General features: G+C 36.1%; 2 protein-coding genes across 4 annotated transcripts in view; one reads left to right on the top strand and one right to left on the bottom strand.

Annotated features, from left to right (window-relative positions):
• Positions 1–21,902, top strand: part of LOC121739299 (breast cancer anti-estrogen resistance protein 3 homolog) — a 36,043-nt gene that overhangs the window by 7,869 nt on the left and 6,272 nt on the right. For 2 of the 3 annotated variants that reach the window (XM_042131677.1, XM_042131676.1), the window contains 3 exons: positions 58–226; positions 720–897; positions 2,070–3,506. In XM_042131677.1, the coding sequence (XP_041987611.1) occupies positions 58–226; positions 720–897; positions 2,070–2,428 (706 nt within the window). In that variant the 3' untranslated portion in view covers positions 2,429–3,506. Of the gene's footprint in view, positions 1–57; positions 227–719; positions 898–2,069; positions 3,507–13,670; positions 13,682–21,902 lie in introns of those variants that run through there. The other variant, XM_042131675.1, reaches the window with a different exon arrangement.
• On the bottom strand, positions 11,559–19,279 carry LOC121739300 (protein DDI1 homolog 2). Its single transcript, XM_042131679.1, has 10 exons — positions 18,769–19,279; positions 18,331–18,534; positions 18,019–18,085; positions 17,174–17,332; positions 16,626–16,724; positions 15,778–15,940; positions 14,954–15,143; positions 13,465–13,542; positions 12,985–13,079; positions 11,559–11,906 (listed from the first exon to the last, which is right to left on the bottom strand). Exons 1-10 carry the CDS (start codon positions 19,028–19,030, stop codon positions 11,826–11,828), a joined length of 1,398 nt encoding a protein of 465 aa, XP_041987613.1. The 5' UTR covers positions 19,031–19,279; the 3' UTR covers positions 11,559–11,825.

The raw sequence follows: 21,902 nt of genomic DNA, 5'->3' as shown, positions 1-21,902 counted from the left end.
ATTTATGTGCTTACCACCTATGATATTTTTTGTATGTTCATAGTTTTGTTTTCCCAGAATAGAAACGTTCCGACTTCTCATAGCGGTGACGATACTGACATGTCAGACAGACAGACAGCGAGCTGACATGATAAACGACTGGATACTATTAGCTGTGGAAACTAAGACGGCTTTGGGAAATCTGTATGGTTTCTCTGCTATAATGTTCGGGCTATGTATGCCACAGGTAAGTTTATAATCTTATGCTTTTATGTTGTGACATAAATTTATGAAAATGACTTCTCCAGCTTTATCCTTTTCCCTTTTGTCCTTTTTTTAGGGTTGTGTACCTAAAGGGTAAAAACGGGACCCTATTACTGAGACTTCGATGTCTGTCTGTCTGTATGTCTCCAGGCTGTATCTCAGTATCCGCTATAGCCAGACTTCTGAAATTTTCACAGATTGCTGTTGCCGCTATAACAAAATATACTAAAAACGAAATAAAATAAATATTTAAGGAGGACTCCCATACAAAAACACAATTTTGGCCTATTTTTGCTCTATAACGGTACGGAACCCTTCGTGCGCAAGTCCGGCTCGCACTTGACCGATTATTTAAACTTCATTAATCTCTTTAAACTAAACCACAGATGCATATAATTTATTGTGCTTTTGCCAAGTCTCGTACTCGTAGTTTGAGCTCTGTTCTTCTCTCTTTGATAACCTGTTCTTTCCTTCAGGTGGAATGCTTAGAGAATGCGTGGAACATTCTTCGTCGGGTTTACACAGATAACGCGTTTATGTTCGAAGCGAAGCTTCGGCCATGTTTTAAGAGTATGAACGAAGGCACCAATCCTCTGCCACCAAATACGACTACGCCGTACGTCTTCCCGCCTGTGCTGTGCTTTCATTTGTTTGGTAAGTTAAATATGCCTTGACAGAAGTACATAGGCTTTGCCCGTGGTACTATCAGAGAAGTTGATTCCTAGGCAGATGGCGGACCTAAGTAATTTGGTCGCATTAACGGCCGTTCCCAATATTTGATCTATCTCTGGTTTTGCCCTACTAGAGATAGGAATAGCTCACATTAGACATTAGAGACATATATTTTATGTCAATCCAATGTTATAGTTTGTGCGTTTTATGATGATATGCGTGACACATTATAATTGACAATAGTAGGGAAGTTACCTAACAAAAATTAATCGATAATTTAAAAATATCGAATCAATTCGTAAAGGAATTGCAATGGAAATTATCGATTTCGTACTGACATTTCAGTGGTGCCGGCGATTTAAGATGGCCGCCCTTTTTTATCGATATGATTTCGATTCAACAGAGTCAATCTCTGTTGACATAAGTTCCGTTTCATGCATCTGACATTTTTCAAATGTTTTCGTAACAATAATTTTATACTCCTATTTCACAGTTAAAATTTATAATTTTATATTAATAAGTTAGCATTTAGCAACTTTTCATTTTTATTCATTTACAATTATAGGAAACATTTGTTTTTGTAGATGGAATATAATTTATTACATTTTGATTTTTTTGTTTTCTTGTAAAAAAAACCCGTAGCAAGGAATATGAAAACTGTCACCCATATCATCTTAAATAGATCTATCTAGCTGCGATCGGTTGTATGTCAAACCAGAGATAGATTGAATATTACGAACGGCCGTAAGCTAAACCAATTCGACCGATCACAGCTAGCATCGAATTGACATAAGCCGACCACATGGCGTAGGTCCGTCAATTGCATAGGAATCAATTTCCTCGATGGTACCAGGTACATACTACATAGCCTATATAATAGCACTCAGTTACATCTTAGCTATACACTGGTGAAATATTTTTTATACCGGTCCAGTAGTTCCTGAGGTTATCGCAACATAAACTCTTCAGTTTTATAACATTAAGAGCCTGTTTCACCACTTCCTGATAAGGCTATCCACCGATTAACTTGACAGTTCAAGTATGGAGAATTTGTCGAAAAAGTTGTGAATAGCCTATTAGGCACTTTATCAGAAAGTGGTGAAACAGGCCTTAAGTATACTTAGATATTTTATATCTCGGTGCACTTTTTTCAGATGGAGACGGAGGTGGCCTCCTACCACCGGACGACACCTTTCCCACTAGTCTCATGAACACTCTTGATTTCGATTTCTACGCCACCGCCGCTCATTTAGACGCCGCCAGACACTTCCCCGACCAAGTCGACATGTTCAAACGCAACTCTAGAACAGTGGTCCAGGAGATGTCATCCCTAGGACCCACCCTAGACCCTATCTTACTCGAACTCTTCAAAACCGAGTTCCACATCAACTTTTTGTGGGGCGAAAGAGGACAGCTGACGACGCCGAACCAAAGATTCGCAAGACTGACTGACATTTTGACAGCAATGGCCGCCAAACTGTCAAACCAACCCCCCGATGATGACGTAGTGTAAATGTAGGTGTTTATCGTCTAGACTAGGCTTTATATTTACCCCGCGTTCCACTTGACGTTAAAAACGAGCAAGCTTTGTCATTTGCGGTCTGCGGAAAATGGATGAAAAATTTTAGGCGATTTTTGTCCACCAGTCAGCAACATTTTCTCTCGTTTGTTCCTGTATTTTCGAAGAAGAAATGGGGGAAAATAATTGACTAGACAAGATTTCAAGGAACATGCTGTCTTTGTTAAATTGTTGAGGAAAGACAGTAACAGCATGTAGTTTAGAGATCTTAAATATTTTGTATGGAGCGATCTCTGAAATTAAATGAAATTAGTAACGTCTATTACGTGTAAGGTGTTATACGAATAGTAGAAACATTTTTTAAAAACCTCCTTTTTGGAAGTCGGTTAAAAAGAGACCGCTGTATATGTACAAATATGTAACCAAAACTAGGTGTATTATTTATTTATGTTAACTTAATATACTTAATGAAAAAATTACTTTAAGAATAGTGGGACCGCTTTCTCAACATAATTTAAGGTCTTAGAGCATAGCGCTTGTGTGCGACAAAAATGTCACTGCATCTTACATTTTGATATTCTGAGGTCTATTCCTACTTATTCCTGTACCATTAATGTTTGTCAATATACTTAGTATACTATATAATATTGACAAACATTAATGGTACAGGAAAACGATCAAGTTTTATAAAGTAACATACAAACCCCCTTACGAGTTACGAATAAAAGAAGTAACACAGTTGATAAATAATACATTAATGTTTTGTCTTTGTCGTTCGAGCGACTTTTCAACGTATAAGACAAGGATTTGACATTGTATAATGTAGCCATTCTATAAAATTTCCTTTTTAGTAAGGGGCTGTTTTGCGTGCCCTGGTACTTATATAGTCGCAAATCTTAAGTGACGGAGACATTTTTAAACCCATGTGCGCTATGTCTACTTAAAACTGTAATAATTGTAACCAATACTCAAGCCAAAACTTCGTAAAACTTCCAGACAATCTTACATTCATAGCTTTAGTTTTAAAAGTAACTGCCATTTGTATACTAAGAATTGAACATATTGGACATTTATTTACCCGAATTTAAATAAATTATTATTAAAACAAAATGAATTATTATTTAACGCCACTATATTATAAAAACGATATTGTTGCAATATTATAACTTCCCAGCTTCGGCCTCAGTCTGGAATTTTGCGGGCAGCGAGACGGAAGCAGTGGCGGCGGCGCGGCGCGGGAAGCCGGCTAGTATGCAGCGCTTCGCTAGCTACCGCGCCGTCGCCGCTCCCGCCCCGCTGCCTGCTGATTTAGAGGCTGAGGCCTCAGCTCTTGTTGCAGCAAATTTTCTGGTCATTTACACCAGAGGTTCCCAATCTCTTTAAAGAGCGCTATCGAAAACTATAAAATGGTTTTCACTCTGCCACAGGTAAAATAAAACGATTAATTTCAGATAGTAATCTTTTATTCAGTAATAAAATTATAAAGGTGCAAGGGTTCTGTCTTACTCTCATAAAGTCTTATAAGTTATAACATACCTACTTATAATAGATAGCAAACCAAATTATACCGAACTTGGTATAATATTTTTATTTTTTTTCCTCATTTTTTTGTCTAAAGATACAAAGTATAAATATATTATAAATATTTAATATGTAGGAAATAAACTACTGTTTTATCTTTTTTTTTAAATTTTATTTTTATTTACCCATAGGTACATAGTAATTATTATCTTATTCACTCAAATCACTGACGTAAAGGCTAAGCACGTAATGCAGAACATTCATAATAGACTTTTTAATCAGAGAGAAAAATATAATTATAATACACAGTGTATATCTTAAATTTGTCAATACATAGGTATATTAAGTTCCTTTGTAAGGATATGAACAGTTAAAACTTATTATAATAAAAATATTTATATTATGCCGGTAAATCTTAATACATATTATGTGAGCAACCGTGTATGCCTGTTATAAGTACTTTGATCAAAACGTGTTCAGGTTTTAATTTCTTTTTGTGTGATGAAGTTTCAATATTTTGTTCAAATTACTTTAATACCTAGCATGGGCGTATATATAGCTTTGATAAAGGGGGGGGGGGGGGGGGTTCCCCTGACGTAAAAAAGCGGCCAAGGGCGAGTTGGACTCGCCCATGAAGGGCTCTGCAGCAGCCTAAATACCGACTCTGCCTAGGGACACGCTCCACAGTATAATAATAATTATTATATTGTGAATACATGTACCTCGCCGATGAAAATAGGCGGGTCCGTAATAGATAGAAATGGGGGGGGTCCGGACCCCCAGGACCCTCCCTCATATACGCCCATGGTACCTAGCAATTCATAATTAGGCGTTTTAAGTGTCGCTAGACTAAATAGGCACAGAGTAGAAAGACCCAGAAGTATCAATTTTGTGTCAAGTTGTTTGTAGGTACTGTATGAAGTTATGAACCATGTTGGACCAATATTAGCAATTATCTAGAGCAGGGGTTCCCAATCTTTTCAGCCTGCGGCGCAGTTGCACATCAATATTTTGTCCGCGGCTCCCTACTCACCTAGCTATTAGAAAAGGCTACATAAATAAACACCTATAATGATTATAGTTCGCTTATGCAGGTAAATAATGATAAACAAATATTAAATATGTAGCTGTTTCACATAATTTTTTTATTTTTTATTTATGGTTTCGAATAAGGATGGAGGATCGACTCACGGCTAGAGATGGGCACATACCTGGGTATTTACCCATCTACCCGGTATTTACCCTCACGTACCCGGTAAATACCCGTATCTACCCAAAAGGGCGGGTAGATAAAATTCAATACTTAAGTCACAACCACCTCAAGAACGGTAATAGCTAGAGAGTTGAAATTTTCACAGATTGTGTATATTGTTTATTTGTTGTATTGTTGCCACTATAAAAACAAATACCAAAAACAAAATAAAATTAATATTTAAGGGGGGCTCCCATACAACAAACGTGATTTTTTTTGGCCTTTTTTGCTCTATATCAATAATAGCAACAGGTAGGTACTTGAAATTTTCACACAATCTTTAGTTTTATGTTAACTTTAATATTTAATAATAATATTAATATAAAATAAAAAATTAAGAGGGGCTGCCATACAAAAAACACAAATTTTGCCCTAATTTTTATCCTACTAATATTATAAAGGCGAAAGTTTATTTGGATGTATGGATGTTTGTTACTCTTTCACGCATGGGCGTACCGAGGGGGGGCAGGAGGATCCCCTGGATCATGTTGACGTCCCTACTAAGTATCTTATCTTGTACTTTTATCGAAAATGTAGTACTTTTAGAGAAAAAATATCTAGTACTTTCATAGAAAACTTATAAAAGATAATATGAGCGATTCTTACACAGAGACGTAATAAATCGATTTGCCGAAGGCCCTCGAAAATTGCTTTTAAAATAGACGATGTATAAGTACCTGGTTAGAGAAATTTTATAAAAAATATGTAGGTAAGTATAATTTTTTATTATTTATATATATATATATATATAACACCTATCTTATAAAAAATCTGATTTGCTTTGATTTGCTTCTGATTTTTTTAACTTCTCATTCTGCTAGTAATCTGACTTCTAGACATTGAACTAGTCGTTTTGAATTTCTTCTTTGTATGGTACGCACCCAAGATCTTGTGGGGCTCGTCTTTTTAATCTTTTGAATGTTTGGTTTGGTAGAGTTTCTTCAATTTTTTGCCAATATATTAGGATGTGATTTTATCCTTTTACAATAGTTTTGGAGGGAGTCTTTAATTTCCTCTTTTACATACTTGATTTTTAGATCATTGTGGATTTGGCTATTCGTAACATAATATGGGGCTCCAGTTATTGAACGCAGGGTTTTAGATTGGAATCGTTGTAGAATTTCTATATTTGATGTGGAGGTTGTGTCCCACAACTGCATCCCATAGGTGCAGATGGGTTTGAGTATGCTTTTATACAAAATAAGTTTATTTTCTAGTGATAGTTGTGACTTGCGGCCTATCAGCCAGTAAAGCTTTCGTAGCTGCTTAAGCCTTTCTTTTGTTCCATATATGTGTTCTCCATGTAAATCGCCTGTCGAGATAAATTCCTAGGTATCTAACATCGTTTGACTGTGGTCTTTTTATCCGATTAAGTTCTACTTCTGGACATGTCTCGTGTCTTAATATGAAAGTTACATGGACAGATTTATTCTCGTTGGCTTTTATCCTCCAATCTTTTAAGCACTTTGATATTTCGTTTAAGGTTCTTTGCAATTTTGGCGATGCTCCATGGGCTGTTTGGTCTACTGCGAGGATTGCTGTGTCATCTGCGTAAGTGCCTGTCAGAGCTTCATCAGTACTTGGAAGGTCAAATGTGTATAGAAGGTAGAGATAAGGGCCCAATATACTGCCTTGCGGCACTCCTGCTTCGATTTTATGGAGACATGTGACACTATCTCCGTACTTAGCATAGAAATATCTATTGCTGAGGTATGCGTTTATAAAGAGGTTGAAGTTTAAGGGTGGCTTTTTACGAACTTTATACAACAGTCCACGATGCCACAATCGATCGAAGGCCTATGATATATCCAGAAAAACAGTAAGATTTGCTTTCAAAAGCTTTTTGAACTTCTTCTACCAGTCGGTGTACCTGCTCAATACTCAATAGTCCCATGCGCTTGGCGAAAACCGAATTGGTGGTCGGGTAACAGTTTACTAGCTCTGATTTCTGGCATCATGCATTTCAGGAAGAGTATTTCTAAGACCTTGGAGGGAACTGGCAGAAGACTTATAGGCCGGTGAGATTTTTCATCCAATGGATCTTTTCCGGGTTTGGGGATTAATATTATAATCTCTGCTACTTTCCATTGCTGGGGGGACAATTTTATTTAAAATACACGCGGAATTGTGTGAGATATTTGATTCCATTTTCTTGTAGCTCTTTTAGTATTTTTGGTGAAATGTTTACGCTAATTTTCATGCTGGGAAAGATTGTTAAAGTGGTTCCCCCAAACGAGGATATACCATTGGTGACTTTTTTGTGGTGAACGCGCTGACTTGTGTTTTGGTGCGGTTAAATTGGACTGAGTTACGTCTACCCCATTTCACCCCGATAAATATGCGGGAAGTCACATTATCTGTACTATCATCCGCATAGCGATGAATGCCATTGATATGCTGTATGAATAGGGTAGGCGATAGCACACAGCCCTGAGGGATACCAGCATCAACAGATAGAGTATCAGAGCATTCACCATCAACTACGACTGCTAAGAAACTTGTGACCCACTTGCATAATTTCTTGGGGACTCCATATGATGGAATCTTGGATAATAGTGATTTATACCATACCCGATCAAAGGCCTTCGCGATATCCAAACTAACAGCTAATACCCACAGTTTCAATCGCCTGAGCCAACGATGAGTTAGGTACGCCAAGAGAACCGAGCCGAGCCTTAGTAATCCCTGAGCGTCCAAGTGTCGAATGAGCTGGCTATTGATGATGGACTCCATCATCTTCGAGAAGAGGGAGATTATAGCGATTGATCTGCTGTTGGAAGAATTGGAACGGCCACATTTTTTAAGTATCGTGTTCACAAAAAGCTGTCTTTCAAGAAGTCGAAACTATGTGAGATAGATAGTTGAGCCAAAAAAGACGCGTTAAGACCGGAGCCAACTCTGGAGCACTCACTGGAGCTACTTGCATTGAGCGCTGATGAAACCGAATATCAGACATGACGCTCGTACATCGCGATATGGTTGGCGGTTTCCGCCCTCATCATAAAGGGTCGAGTTGAACGCAAAGAGCATGTCATAAGATCGGCATTCTCTTTTGCGTGTTGAAGTAAACACAGTGCAAGCGCTGTTTCACGCCAGTTTTTTCGGAGTCAACCCATTCGTACCGAAGAATCGCTCTCCCACGGTTAAAAGGGAAAAAAATCTTCTTTTAATTAACGCACAGGCCAAGAACTTTTTATATTTGATCATTAGTTGCGTTTACACAAAAACAGTTCTCATTTGCATAATACATTAATTTGCATGTACATATTATATAGGTGTCAAGACTGTAAAGGTGCCTCTTCACAATGGACTATGCTGGCCCACTACAAGCCATCGCCATTGTGTAAACGGAGTAATGGTGTATTATGGCGGACGATTTTCAGGCGTGGCCTGCAGTGGGTCATCGTGCCATTGTGTACTGGCTATATAACAGACAAGATTTTGCACACGTGTTCCTCTAATGAAGTAGACATCCACTATAATTGTAAAAAAAATATAATTGTAAAAAAAAATCTTACCTCAAAGAGGTTTTATACCTTGAGGTTGGAATTGTATAGGCTCAAGGTTAGTTAGTGGAACCTTATAATTTCTTTGACACAAGTACACAACAATATTCGTAGTGCCTACAATTACTAACAAAATATATTGAATTACGAGTACCTATGTATATTAGAATTTTTAAAAGTTCAGCCTAAAGGAGGGATGAATGTTTTGAAATTTCGCACGCGTGTTTCCCTTAAGTCCTTAACGATGAAGGCGTCCACTAAGACGATTTAATCAATCCCCAAAAGTGTTAAATGCTAACTTTATCACTATAAGAAGGTAGTATACTTTAAATAATATTAATATCACACATACAAAGCCAAAATTTAGGAAAAAAGTTCAAAAACACACCGTCACTCTTTGACATGCGCGCCGAAATTCATGAAAAACATGGTTTTGTATTGCAAACATACATTAGTTTAAGACTTAAAGGGCCTTATTCGAACAGTTACGGGCTCGTGACCAAATTTGCATAATTTAATGGAGGTTTTACTAAGGATTTACTAAAAAAAATATGTGAAAACGTACGCTGAATAATAAATACCCACCATTTTTGGGTATTTACCCAATCTACCCGGTAAATACCCAGTCTACCCGGTAAATACCCAGGTGGGTAGATTGGGTATTTACCCATCGCCCATCTCTACTCACGGCACTCCCCTTGCCTTTCCACGGCGCACCAGGGCGCCGCGGCGCACACTTTTGGAACCCCTGATCTAGAGGTATTACACATCCATGCTCGATGTGTTTAATAATTAATAAAATATTGTGTTTTTAAAGATTTTTTGACGCAAGGCGCGATGATCATTGTTTCCAGGATTTTATAATTTTACCGGATTTAGAAGGAGAATTCATAAGAGGGACGATATTAAAGAAACGTCTGAGTGTAAATGCACAATCACAATAATATACAAAATGTGGAAAACATCCTAAATTAAGTATTTGCACATTTTTTTATCTTATCTTATTATTGCATATTTTTTATCTTTTTATTGCATTTTTTTCTTTTATAACTTTATTTTTCACATCCTGTATAAGCAGACAAAATGATATGTCAAAAATCAGAGTCCTTAGGCATCCATTAAACACTCATACAAGCGACAGTCAATTCCGTCAATCTTGAATTATGTTTGACTGATGGACTGACGAATGGTATTAGACGGTCACTCAATTCTCTTTAGTTTTATGTCAGTCAAAGCTAAAATTTTCAAAGGTATACGTTTCTAATAATTTTCCTATTTTGTCAGATGTGACAACACTCACTCAAAAGTCATGATTGATGGTTGCATGACAAAAAACCAAAATATCCAAATAACAGTCAATTAATTTAATGGAACCATCAGTCACTGCATTACACGACAGGTTATGCATCAGTCACAGTCATGACTGTGGTAAAACTGACAGCAAAACCTACCGTGTAATGTTTGCCTTATAATACCTTGAATTGAATTACAGTGCAATTCACGACAAATTGTACGAAAAATGCCAAACAATAAATATATAAAAATATTTCAATACATACTTAAGTCTTTCAAAGTAACCTTTAATTAAATTATTATCAATTGTATACAATAATCCGACCAAAATCTGACATGTTGCACACATCATATCAGAATATTGACAGAAATATTGTCAAATGTCGAACAAAACTCTTACCCCGCGTTCCACTTGACTTCCGCTCAAAATGCCTCCTATTTTGAGCGTTTTGATCGTTTTTAACGTCAAGTGGAACGCGGGGATTGTTTACTGTATATGGTGCCTCCTATAGCGTGAAACCCATGCAGTGATAATATAATGCAGCTAAAAGTATAAGGGGCAAAAAAATGCAATCTATAAACTCATAAAAAGTTGTCACATAGTATGGACATTTAGATTAAGTATATACCTTAATATATAAATTTATCTGTATTGATATTTTTCGAAATTAAATACACTAAGTTTAAAATAGAAAATTCTATTGCTTTCATAGAAAATACAATCAACGCAGAAATATGTACTTATGTTTTATTTTAGAATTTTAATCATGTAATTTTAATCACATTTTACCTTAAATATTAAAATAACCAACTCATTGCATACTTATATTATCACGTTATAAAAACTTCACGTTGTAGTAAAGTTTACGAAAACTAAATTTTCATACTTCTTCGTTGATTGCAAGTTTGTTTTCAGTCTTTCAAATAATTTATTATCACCCCATGAGTGAGTACATTTTATAGTTTTCTGTGCCTTACAAACATCTGATACGTTTAGGGTCAGTAACGTCGAGGCAGAAAAGCTTGGAAATATATTAATCTTTATAATGCCAAGTGTCACTTTCAAGAGTGACTTTCATAATTGAATGAATGTTAGTTACCTAAGGTTGGAATAAGTTTGTATGGAACTTGGCGCAAATCCAAGCTCAAACCGGGGGTCGCGGGTTCGTATTCCGACGACGGAACAAAAATATTTTAAATATTCCTGGGTCGTGGATATAATTATATGAAATCACAGAATATATAATTAGTACCTTACGGTACAGAAGTTTCACTCCCGAGTTTAGGTATGATAAACGCAAGCGCCCGGTCACCGGACTAGTTTCAATAGGCTGGCACTTTTGTATTCTGTGGCTGAGCGACTCGCGCGCTCGCCGCCCGGTATGACCCGGCCGTCGCGCCGCCCGCGCCGCTCGCTTGACAGCCCTGGCACTTGGCAGATTGAAGCGAGACGGCAGACAGTTATTGTACTATGAACGCTAAACGCAATGCAAAAGGTTGAAATTCGGATGAATAAATAAAAATCGCGCCGTTTGTATGGAAGTGACTCACTTCCATACAAACGGCGCGAAATTTTTTACGTAAAATTTTTTTACGAAAGTATGGCCTGTCTCACGTCAAACGAGACAGGCCATACTTTCATAGTATGAAATATTAAATATATTACCGTATCCGTAACACAAGTAGGTACTTAGAACGGGGCTAAACTGACTGGTGTGAAGCTTCCATAGATATTATTATTGTAAGGTCATCAGTCTTCACTCATCACACTCATGGGGCTTATAAATTATTTGATCATAATATTGTCATATACTTAGGATCAGAATTTAAGGGATTTCGCGAAGAGAGCGACCGTCGCATGCGTCTTGTCGCCGTTGAATCGCCTGAGCTCGGTGATAGCCTGAAAATAAATAACAGAAAATGTTATTTAAAAAAACTTAAGAAAAAAAAAGTTTTGGGATAAAAATTGTCTACTTTCAAGGATAATAGAAAATATACGCGTTTGAAACATTTTTTAAACAGGTATCCAGATGTGTAGTCATCTAAAGGTGGCCATACACGGGACAATAATGGGGATTGTCCATTTTTTTTAAATTTTGCTCATTACAAAAAACATTTCGAGGAATAAGGTCAGTGATCGTTTTTCTGTATATAAAAGAAAAAAATACCAATTAGTTACTTATATTTTTGAACAAATATGTTTAACCTTAGTTTGACCTTCAATGGCGTTAAATTAGCAATAAATTCGACCAACATTATGTTTTGAACTTTTGGTAAGCTTCTCGTATCAGCTTTCACATAATGAGAACTTGCATTTGACGAGCCAGTCATTATAAATAAGACATTTCTTTTAGGAAAGACAACAGATACATACATAAGTACTGAGTACAATTTTCGCCTGTTACATTTCTGTCGCAAGGTACCATCGAGGAAATTGATTCCTAGGCAGTTGACGGACCTACGTCGTTTGGTCGGCTTATGTCAATTCAATGTAAGAGCGCCTACCGACAACGGCACGTGTCGGCGGCAGTCGACGGCAGCCGTCGACAGTTTTGCACGCTTGCAGTTATGACGTACCGCGTAAAAATAAGCGTCCACAGGTCGGTGCCGTACGCAACGGACGCTCGCATCAAACGGATATTCTTTTTACAGTACGTCCACTGCATCGGCAGCATACGGATTACCGACTAGCCAGTATGTTTATCTTCAAATTAGTCCAAACAAAAATCCTAAGTCAACATTTCTGCTTTCGACTTTTTCATCCACACCCCCATTTTGAGCATTCATTTACTAGGCTAGTCGATAATCCGTAAGCTGTTGATTCAGCGGACGTACTGTGAAAAAACCTACCACCGCCTCTACTAAGCGGCACCGTTTGACAGTTAAAGCATATTATGCGTGTGCGTTGTGAAGATATGCAATTGTCGGTCAATTTCGATTAGCTCTTCTAAGTCCCTGACGTAAGTACAAATAGTTACCTGTTCCCTCGTAAATCCTAGCGCCACAATTTCCTCAACATCGGACTCGCTAAATCTATCAGTCGGTAAGATTGTTAGGTTCGGGTTGCCGAGACCTGAAAACAAACATAATATGTTAATGTCATCCATATCTACGATTTTTATAAATGCGAAAATGTGTATGTCTGTGACCTCTTCACGCCCAAACCGCTGAACCGATTTTGCTGAAATTTGGTATGGAGATACTTTGAGTTTCGGGAAAGGACATAATTATGATATTTTTCAGCAGTTAAGGCGTCAAGAGGTATCAGACAAATTAATTTTTGCACATTGTACATATACAAAAAGATATATTAAAGTTTATTTACATTCTTATTCAAACTTCCAATGTAAATACGCAATAGAAGATTTGGCAAACGAAACTTTTTATGACGAGTTTCGGTGGCAAGAATATATTTTTACTGGAGATATTTTGAGTCAGGTGAAATAGGGGTCACTCACCCACTCTTTGGTTGCTGCTCTGAGCGGGGCTTGGGGGGGGTTGAGAAGATCTAGAGGACTGACCGAATGTCCCGGCATCTGAAAAAAATTGGTAACAAACAACTCTTATAACATTCTTATCAAAAACTATATTACGACTACGTAAAAATTGCAATATTAAAAAAATATAGCTCTTGTCATGTAGTATCATAACAAAACTATTGCAAGCTTGTTTATTAAAATCGGACTAGTAGTTTAGCATAGACTGTTTAATCTTTTCCTTTTTCGGAATTTATCTTTAACTGACGACAAGACTTACGGCCGTTCCTAATATTTGATCTATCTCTGGTTTGACATACAACCGATCGCAGCTAACATTGAATTGACATAAAATATATGTCTCTAATGTCTAATGCATAAAGTTAATATACCTAGCGGAATAGAGAAACAAAGGCCTGAGCAAGAGAGATGTCACTATCAGTAATACTGCGTAGTAAAAAGAGACGTGTGATACATGACAGCAGCATATACATACACATATTTTTACACACAGATGAAACTAATTTCGGTTTCGTTTGACAGCTCCTGATTGTTGCTCTATTCCGCTAGGTAAGTATATTAACTTTATGGTCTAATGTGAGCTATTCCTATCTCTAGTAGGGCAAAACCAGAGATAGATCAAATATTGGGAACGGCCGTAAAAGTTATTTGGTACAATATGATTGCTATGATTCACCCCATCATATTATTACTTTCGCGTTTACTCTTAATTATACAATCTACTAAGGCTATAAATAACTAAAAAAACATCAAAATAGTATAGTACCTTTAGAATTTCAAAACAATACACAATCACCACATGATAAATCGCACAGCAACAAGAAAAATTGATATGTTTGAATTGAGCATACTGATAATAATAGTTAAGTCATATTTTGTTATTTTTAAATTCGTTATCACATTGATTGCTATTGACAGTTACGCGTTTTATGATACTCCTAATTCTTACTAATAAAAATTGTCCATGGTACACAAGTAGAATAATAGTAGCAGATTTTATGTTTGTTTGTTGCTTCCTTATGAATTATGATAAGCTTGTTTGCCCTTAAAGGTGCTCCCTCACCGGGAGCATTCACTTGTAATGTAACGTTACAGAGTCGAGCATTACAATGCGCACCTTGTAATTACACTGTGTAATATCTTGATACAACTTGTAGTATCAACTAGCTATGGAACGCTCAAAGACGAATGTTACATTACACGCGAATGCTGTCATTCAGGGAGATAGTATTGTAATGTAATGCTCAAAGTTGAACCTTTCATGTTACATTACAGATGTAATGTAATGCTCGAAAACGAATCTATAATGTTACATTACAGAAATCAAATAATAATATGGCAAGTAGTAAATGCCTTACAGCTTACTAAAATTAAAGTTTACAAATCTACACAGAAACACATGTAAAAAATTTGCAGTATTTATTCAATTATTTTCTTTTGCCTCGCCCACCTTGCCTCGACTTCTCCAGAGCTTCTTTGATCTGCCTCTCCTCATGTTCCTTGACTGACTGGTTCACGAGTTCGTCCTCCGAGCTGCCAGATAGTCTGGCACACTCTGGCAACTCCGCCTCCGGCAGGAATGGTGTCTCAGTGCCAGTTGTGCCAATCACCAGACAATTCCGCTTCAAGTCTATGTTGCACTATAAAGAATATACAAGGGGGTGGAATTGATCAAAATCTTTTTTTAGCGGATGCCTATGTCATAACATCTACCTGCATGCCAAATTTCAGCCCAATCGGTCCAGTGGTTTAGGCTGTGCGTTGATAGATCACCATGTCAGTCAGTTTTATATATTATATAGATATAGATTATAGCCAATATCATTACCACTTTTTTGCCTTTGGTTTTGTAAAAATAATATTTCGACGTAGTAAATTGACCTTGTTCATAATATTTTATTTATGGTTTAAACATTTCCACAAACGATAGGCATAAGCAATGTGACTTAGATTTATTTGTCTACACAATATGAAACATATTTGACTTTCAAATGTAAGTTTAGTGCAATTTCATTTTCAAATGAATGTTGACGGAATAAAATTTTATAGCCTTGAAAAGATCACGAGGTGAAACTATGTATACCACACAGCAAATTGTATTTTCAAAATTGATATGTAGTCATTACAACTGATTTTTGGAGTTGAGGCTAATGAAAACATGTTTGTTGTCGGTTTCACAGTTTATCAGAATACTCTTGTTTTGTTTTATAATACCGAGACTTCATCAAAACCACATTGAAACAGTATTGATTTGTTGTTGTATTAAGAAATTACCTGGTGTCGTTTCAGCATGTCTAGTCCAAGAAGCATATCCATCGGTTGTTCTTCTAGAACCGAGAAGGATGTGGTGAGGAAATCTTTCTCAATCCTCATCTGGACCATATGGATACGTCCTATAATCCTCTGCACACCGACACCTTTGGCAATGCCTGCCCATCTGTTAAAAAAATGAAGTCAAATTAAAAAAAGTTTAATAAAGGATGGTTTAAAAATTATATTTTCAACACTCTACGATGATGTCTTAAATAAAACAAGACCTATCCAGTCACATTTTGTAAACAGTAAATATTAAAAAAATGTTCTCAGCATAACTTAATGGGTTATAAATAACCACTCATAGTAATAGATTATGTAGAGTTTTATAAATAGTGTCTAAATTTTAATCTCATGTTAATGATATCTTTAATATGTCTGTAGAAACATCTGTTATATAATTAATAATAAATAACAGAGAAGACAGTAAATAATAATTTAATATAAAGAATACTTTTACAAATAGTATATGAGTAGTAATATTTATAAATAATCATAATCTATATATATAAAACTCAAAGGTGACTGACTGACTGATTGACATAGTGACCTATCAACGCACAGCCCAAACCACTGGACGGATCGGGCTGAAATTTGGCATGCAGGTAGATGTTATGACGCAGACATCCGCTAAGAAAGAATTTTGATAAATTCCAACCCTAAGGGGTTCAAATAGGGGATGAAAGTTTGTATATAATAATACTTCTTAACGCGAGCGAAGCCGCGGGCAAAAGCTCGTCTAATCATAATATAATGTATGGGGTAAGAATCTATTGACTGATTTTATAAAGGCGTAGTCTTGTACTCACCTAGTATCAACAAGGCGCATAATGTTGCATCTCTCAGCGCAAGCAGCAGACATGATAGTTGTTTGTGCCCCAGAGTCTATGAAGGCTTTCACGGGGAACCTACATAAAGACAAACAATCATTTACATTGGGTACCAAAGTAACATAATTTTAATAAAAAGAAAGAAAAACGGACTTCTCACAGTATTTCTTTATGATAGTCCCACTAGCTGTAAAATGTTTTCTTTCCCATTTAAAAAATACTTATCAAAATTGGTAACACATAGTAAAATCTAATTGAAAAACCTCCTCCTTTTTTGAAGATGGTTAAAAATATCTCTAAACTAAGTTACTACTTACTAGCTATACAGCTATTATAATTTATACAAATTATATGATAGCTTCTGTGACTGCAAAATTAGCACCTTCCCTCTCCTACTATAAATGATTAAAGTGAATGAAAGATGAATGACAGACAAAAGACAAAATATGTACTTATTGCAAAAACATTTTTATATGCAGGGCAATTGTAAAAAAACTTTTTTGTATAAATGACATTGAACAACTTACCCATTAACATGGCAGTTTATGTAGAGCATCACAACAGTCCCGAATGTCTCAGGATTATACTCCATAGCAGCTTCCATGTTGGCTTCAATATTCTTCTGTCGGATCTCTTCCGCTATCATCCGCTGAGCCTCCGTATCAAATGGATCTGAATTCATCATCCTACAAAAATGAAGTCAATATAGCAACTGAATATACTGTTTTAACCAATTAAAAAGTAAATATACCTAGCGGAATAGAGAAACAAGGGCCTGAGCAAGCGAGATGTCACTATCAGTAACACTGCATGGTAAAAAGGGATGTACGATACATGACAGCATAATTCTTTTTTTTGATGTCCAGTCTGCACTTATAGGCAATTTAATCTCATATAAACAGGGGTGATTAAAATGCAATAAAAATATAATTACCAATAAGCAGTTGCTTTGACAAGAAAAGTTATGATTATAAAGAATAAGTGTATTCATGGGCGCCGGCAGGGGGGTGCCAAGTGGTGCAGTTGCACCCCTTGGGATTTGGCAATCTCGGGAAAAAGCATTTTGTAACCTTATTACCATGCCGTACAAAGATAGTTCGTAATGTTTCGGCTCTAGATATTGTATTCTGTTGACGTAAATAGAGTGTCACTGTTCGTAAAAAGTAAAAAGAAAAGAAAACTAAAATCTGCACCCCTTGGTTTTTATTATTATTTCTGCCTGCGCCTTAACTTACAACATTTTATACTGTTTTAAATTATATAAAAGTAGTGTTTTATTGAGATGAAAAGTTAGTGAAGTTCAAATTTAAAGATATTTGTTTATAGCTTATGAATCATAATGCCCACAGACATACATGATGCTGCATTTTACCTGATTCTTTGTTGCTGACGTTCAGTTCGTGCAGCCACTTGTTCTCGAAGAACAGAGGAGAATGTATCTAAAACAAATATCAATTTATAGAAGAAATACATCCATAATGATAAAATTATAATTGAATTAAGTGTGTACTGTGTATGTATTATATAACTATTTCATATTTAAGTTGCTAAACCAATTTAGATATTTGGTATGGATATACTTTAAAACTAATATAAGATAGTTTTTATCATGTAAAACTATAAAATTCCTATATGATAAATGGGAACATATTATGATCTAAATGTACTTTAGGCAATAGCTTACCAATATTTCCACTAAGCAAAGCATCAGCCAGCCGAGGATTGTTTTGTTTGAGGAGTGCCAGCTGATCAGGATTAGCAAGAAACATTTCTCTGATGATGCGAGGATCTTCCTCAACTGGTGGGCTCCTGACTGACATTGAGCTGCTTGCTCCTTTCGGCACTTGGATGCTGCTGAAGTCTAAGTTGGCAATGCCAGTGGGCAAGGCTGTAAGAAATTAGAAAGTCATTTACAAGATATTTTGTTAAAAGTGTATTTTTTACAGACTAGACTTTTTTTATTAATTTTATTGGACTGTTAAATCAATTTCAATTTACCAATAGACCTCAGGAGTTGTTTTTTTCTTTTTTCCGTGCAATAGACATTGTGCATTGTCATGAATGACATGAAAACACGCATGACAATGCATTTTTTTACAGAAATGAAACGAGTCTTACTTACCTTGGCTGGCATCGTTTGATTGTAAATTGGAGGCGGATTGCAGCATGTGGAGTAGTACGACCACGTCGCCATCATGAACCCCGTGGTCTTTCAAAGAAAGTTTATCGTCCAAAAGGGGTTTCCCATTAAAATTAAGTATGATGTCTTTCGCTGGAAAACCAGACTCTATTTCACAAAACGCCTTAAAATTCTCCAACTCGAGATCCTCAGAAACGTCGAGAACGAATATTTCATCGTTCAAAGTAGTCACTGTAACTTTCATCGTGTTAATTGTAACGAACACTTACACTGAAATACTACGGTTTACGCTTACGGTTTGTACAAAAACCAAAATACAAGTGTTAAATTTATGTTTACGGTGTAAGTGGCGTGACTGTCCAAAACATTGTAGGGTATGCACAAGTATGTTTTAATTTTTAGCGGTACACGAAAATAAAACTTTTGGGGTCGTTTATTGAATGAATTCCACGTAAATTCTAACTAGACACACAAAGGTGGCAGCTGCTAGGAATGTCCTCAAATATAAAAAATGATTGTCACAGTCCACAGACTATATTCCAGGGAAAATAGGCCCGCTTAGAGCGTTTTCACACGAGAGTCGAGACACGACACGACACGACAAAATGCGGTGACGACTCCGGGCGTATGTACCGTTTTCACACGGAACGACACCGCACAGCACGACACACGATTTTTAGACGACAATTACGCTATGTCGTCACGTTTTTTGTCTACAGATAATATATAAATAAATTCTTTATTGAAAAATTGTTATACTATAGAATAAATCATAACTAACAGCCTGACAAACTGCATAGTGGTTTGCCGGCGAGCATTACGCCGCCATATTACATTTACATCATAAGTTTAGTAGGTACTTATTTTATGGTAATAATTAATATATTATATAATTATATATCAAATTATGACCATATTATGATACTATACTATACATAATATAATATATGACTACGTTTTATAATAAGCTACTATCTTAGGTACAAATCCCAACAATATTACATGATGACATATTATTTTTATGAACTAATGGCTGGTTTACACGTAGTTGGTAGTCAACTACATTTTAACTTAATTTTAAGTTAATAATTGCATATTATAAACACAAAATTTAGTAGCAAGTATCAAGTTCAAATTTAGTTACGTAAGTATAAATTCATAAGTTAAAATTTAGTTGACTACTTATCTACTTAATACGTGTAAACCAGCCATAAGTGAATGCGGTGTCGTCGCAGAAATCGTCGCTCGCGTGAAAACGTCCAAACGACAGCCTGTGTGTCGACTGTAGTCTGTAGTGCAGTTCTTAAATCGTGTCGTGTCGTGTCTCGTGGGAAATCACCCTTACATACGGCAAGTTCGTGTGCTACGAGTTAATTATTTAATTTAATTATTTGTATTACGCTCACACACACACACAAGTGAACACACACAAAACACATTGTATACGATCATCCACTTATATACCTTACTGTTTAAATAATGTTACTGTTTAAAAAATTGTATTAGCTACATTTAGTAGCTAATACAATTTTTTAACATAGGTAACTTAACTTAGCTTAACGACAGCCTTCCATTCATTCTGTTTTTTTTTTCTCTATATTGTTGAATTGTATAAGTACTTACAGTCTTTGTTAAGATTAAGTACTTACCTACTTTTTAAGTTTCTTTTTGTAGTTTAAATACTGAATATATGTATACTAATAATATAATACTATAATGGATGAGGATGCTGGCCTCTGCAATACAGTCAACACTAGTGCAGGGGTCAGAGGCTTCTTATGTAACTCCTTTTTGGTGTAAATAAAGATATTATTATTATTATTTATTTATTTATAATGATTTCTATACTTTCCCTAAAATAAAAAATAAATTGCGTGGTCAGAGATTTTCATCACCTGAAGAAGCTCTCGACACCTACAAAACGGCCATTTTTGAGACCCCAACTTTCGAATGGAATGGTTGCTTCAATAATTGGTTCCTTCGTATGAAAAAATGTGTCAAATTTCGCGGAGAATACTTCGAAAAGCAATAAATACATTTTTGAATAGTAATGTTGTCACTTCCTTGATTCCCGAAATTTTCAGTGCCGCCCTCGTACTTCCGAAGGTAGGTACTGAACAGAACTTCGGAACACTACCATTATAATATGCATCCTCACATTATGACCTTATTATTTGTACCTACTTTTCATAGTCCTTTAGCTCAAGACTGATGTTTTTGATCATTATTCTGTTATTTGACAAGCGATGTTTCCCGAATAAGCACCGGCAGCCTATTCGGTAAACATCGCATGACTTCGGCAAACTTCGGAAAACGGCGCCGTCAGCCATTTCGGCAACCGGCGCCAGCAGCGGAGGCACTTCCTAAGCTTAACGCATCCATTACACGCTGATACAAGCGACAGTCAATTCCGTCAATCATGAATTATGTTTGACTGATGGACTGACGAATGGTACCTATTAGACGGTCACTCAATTCTCTTCAGTTTTATATCAGTCAAAGCCAAAATTTTCAAAGGTATACGTTTCTAATAATTTTCCTATTTTGTCAGATGTGACAACACTCACTCAAAAGTCATGATTGATGGTTGCATGACAAAAAACCAAAATATCCAAATAACAGTCAATCAATTTAATGGAACCATCAGTCACTGCATTACACGACAGGTTATGCATCAGTCACAGTCATGACTGTGGTAAAACTGACAGCAAAACCTACCGTGTAATGTTTGCCTTATAATACCTTGAATTGAATTACAGTGCAATTCACGACAAATTGTACGAAAAATGCCAAACAATAAATATATAAAAATATTTCAATACATATTAAGTCTTTCAAAGTAACCTTTAATTAAATTATTATCAATTGTATACAATAATCCGCTAACAACAATACAATAATAACACTCACTCAAAATTCGTGACTGATGGTTGCGTGAAGCAAAAATCTAAATATCCAGATTTTCGTCAATCAACTTCATGCAACCGCCTGTCACGCTCTTACACGGTAGGTTATCCATCTGCCATCAGTTACAGTCATAACTGTGGTAAAACTGACAGCAAAACCTAACGTGTAATGGACGCCTACTATTTTACTCTATGGTGTATTCTGAGCGC

This window comes from Aricia agestis, chromosome Z (assembly GCF_905147365.1).
Source record: "Aricia agestis chromosome Z, ilAriAges1.1, whole genome shotgun sequence".
NCBI classification, from domain to species: domain Eukaryota; kingdom Metazoa; phylum Arthropoda; class Insecta; order Lepidoptera; family Lycaenidae; genus Aricia; species Aricia agestis.
This window is presented reverse-complemented; position numbering and strand designations above follow the sequence as displayed.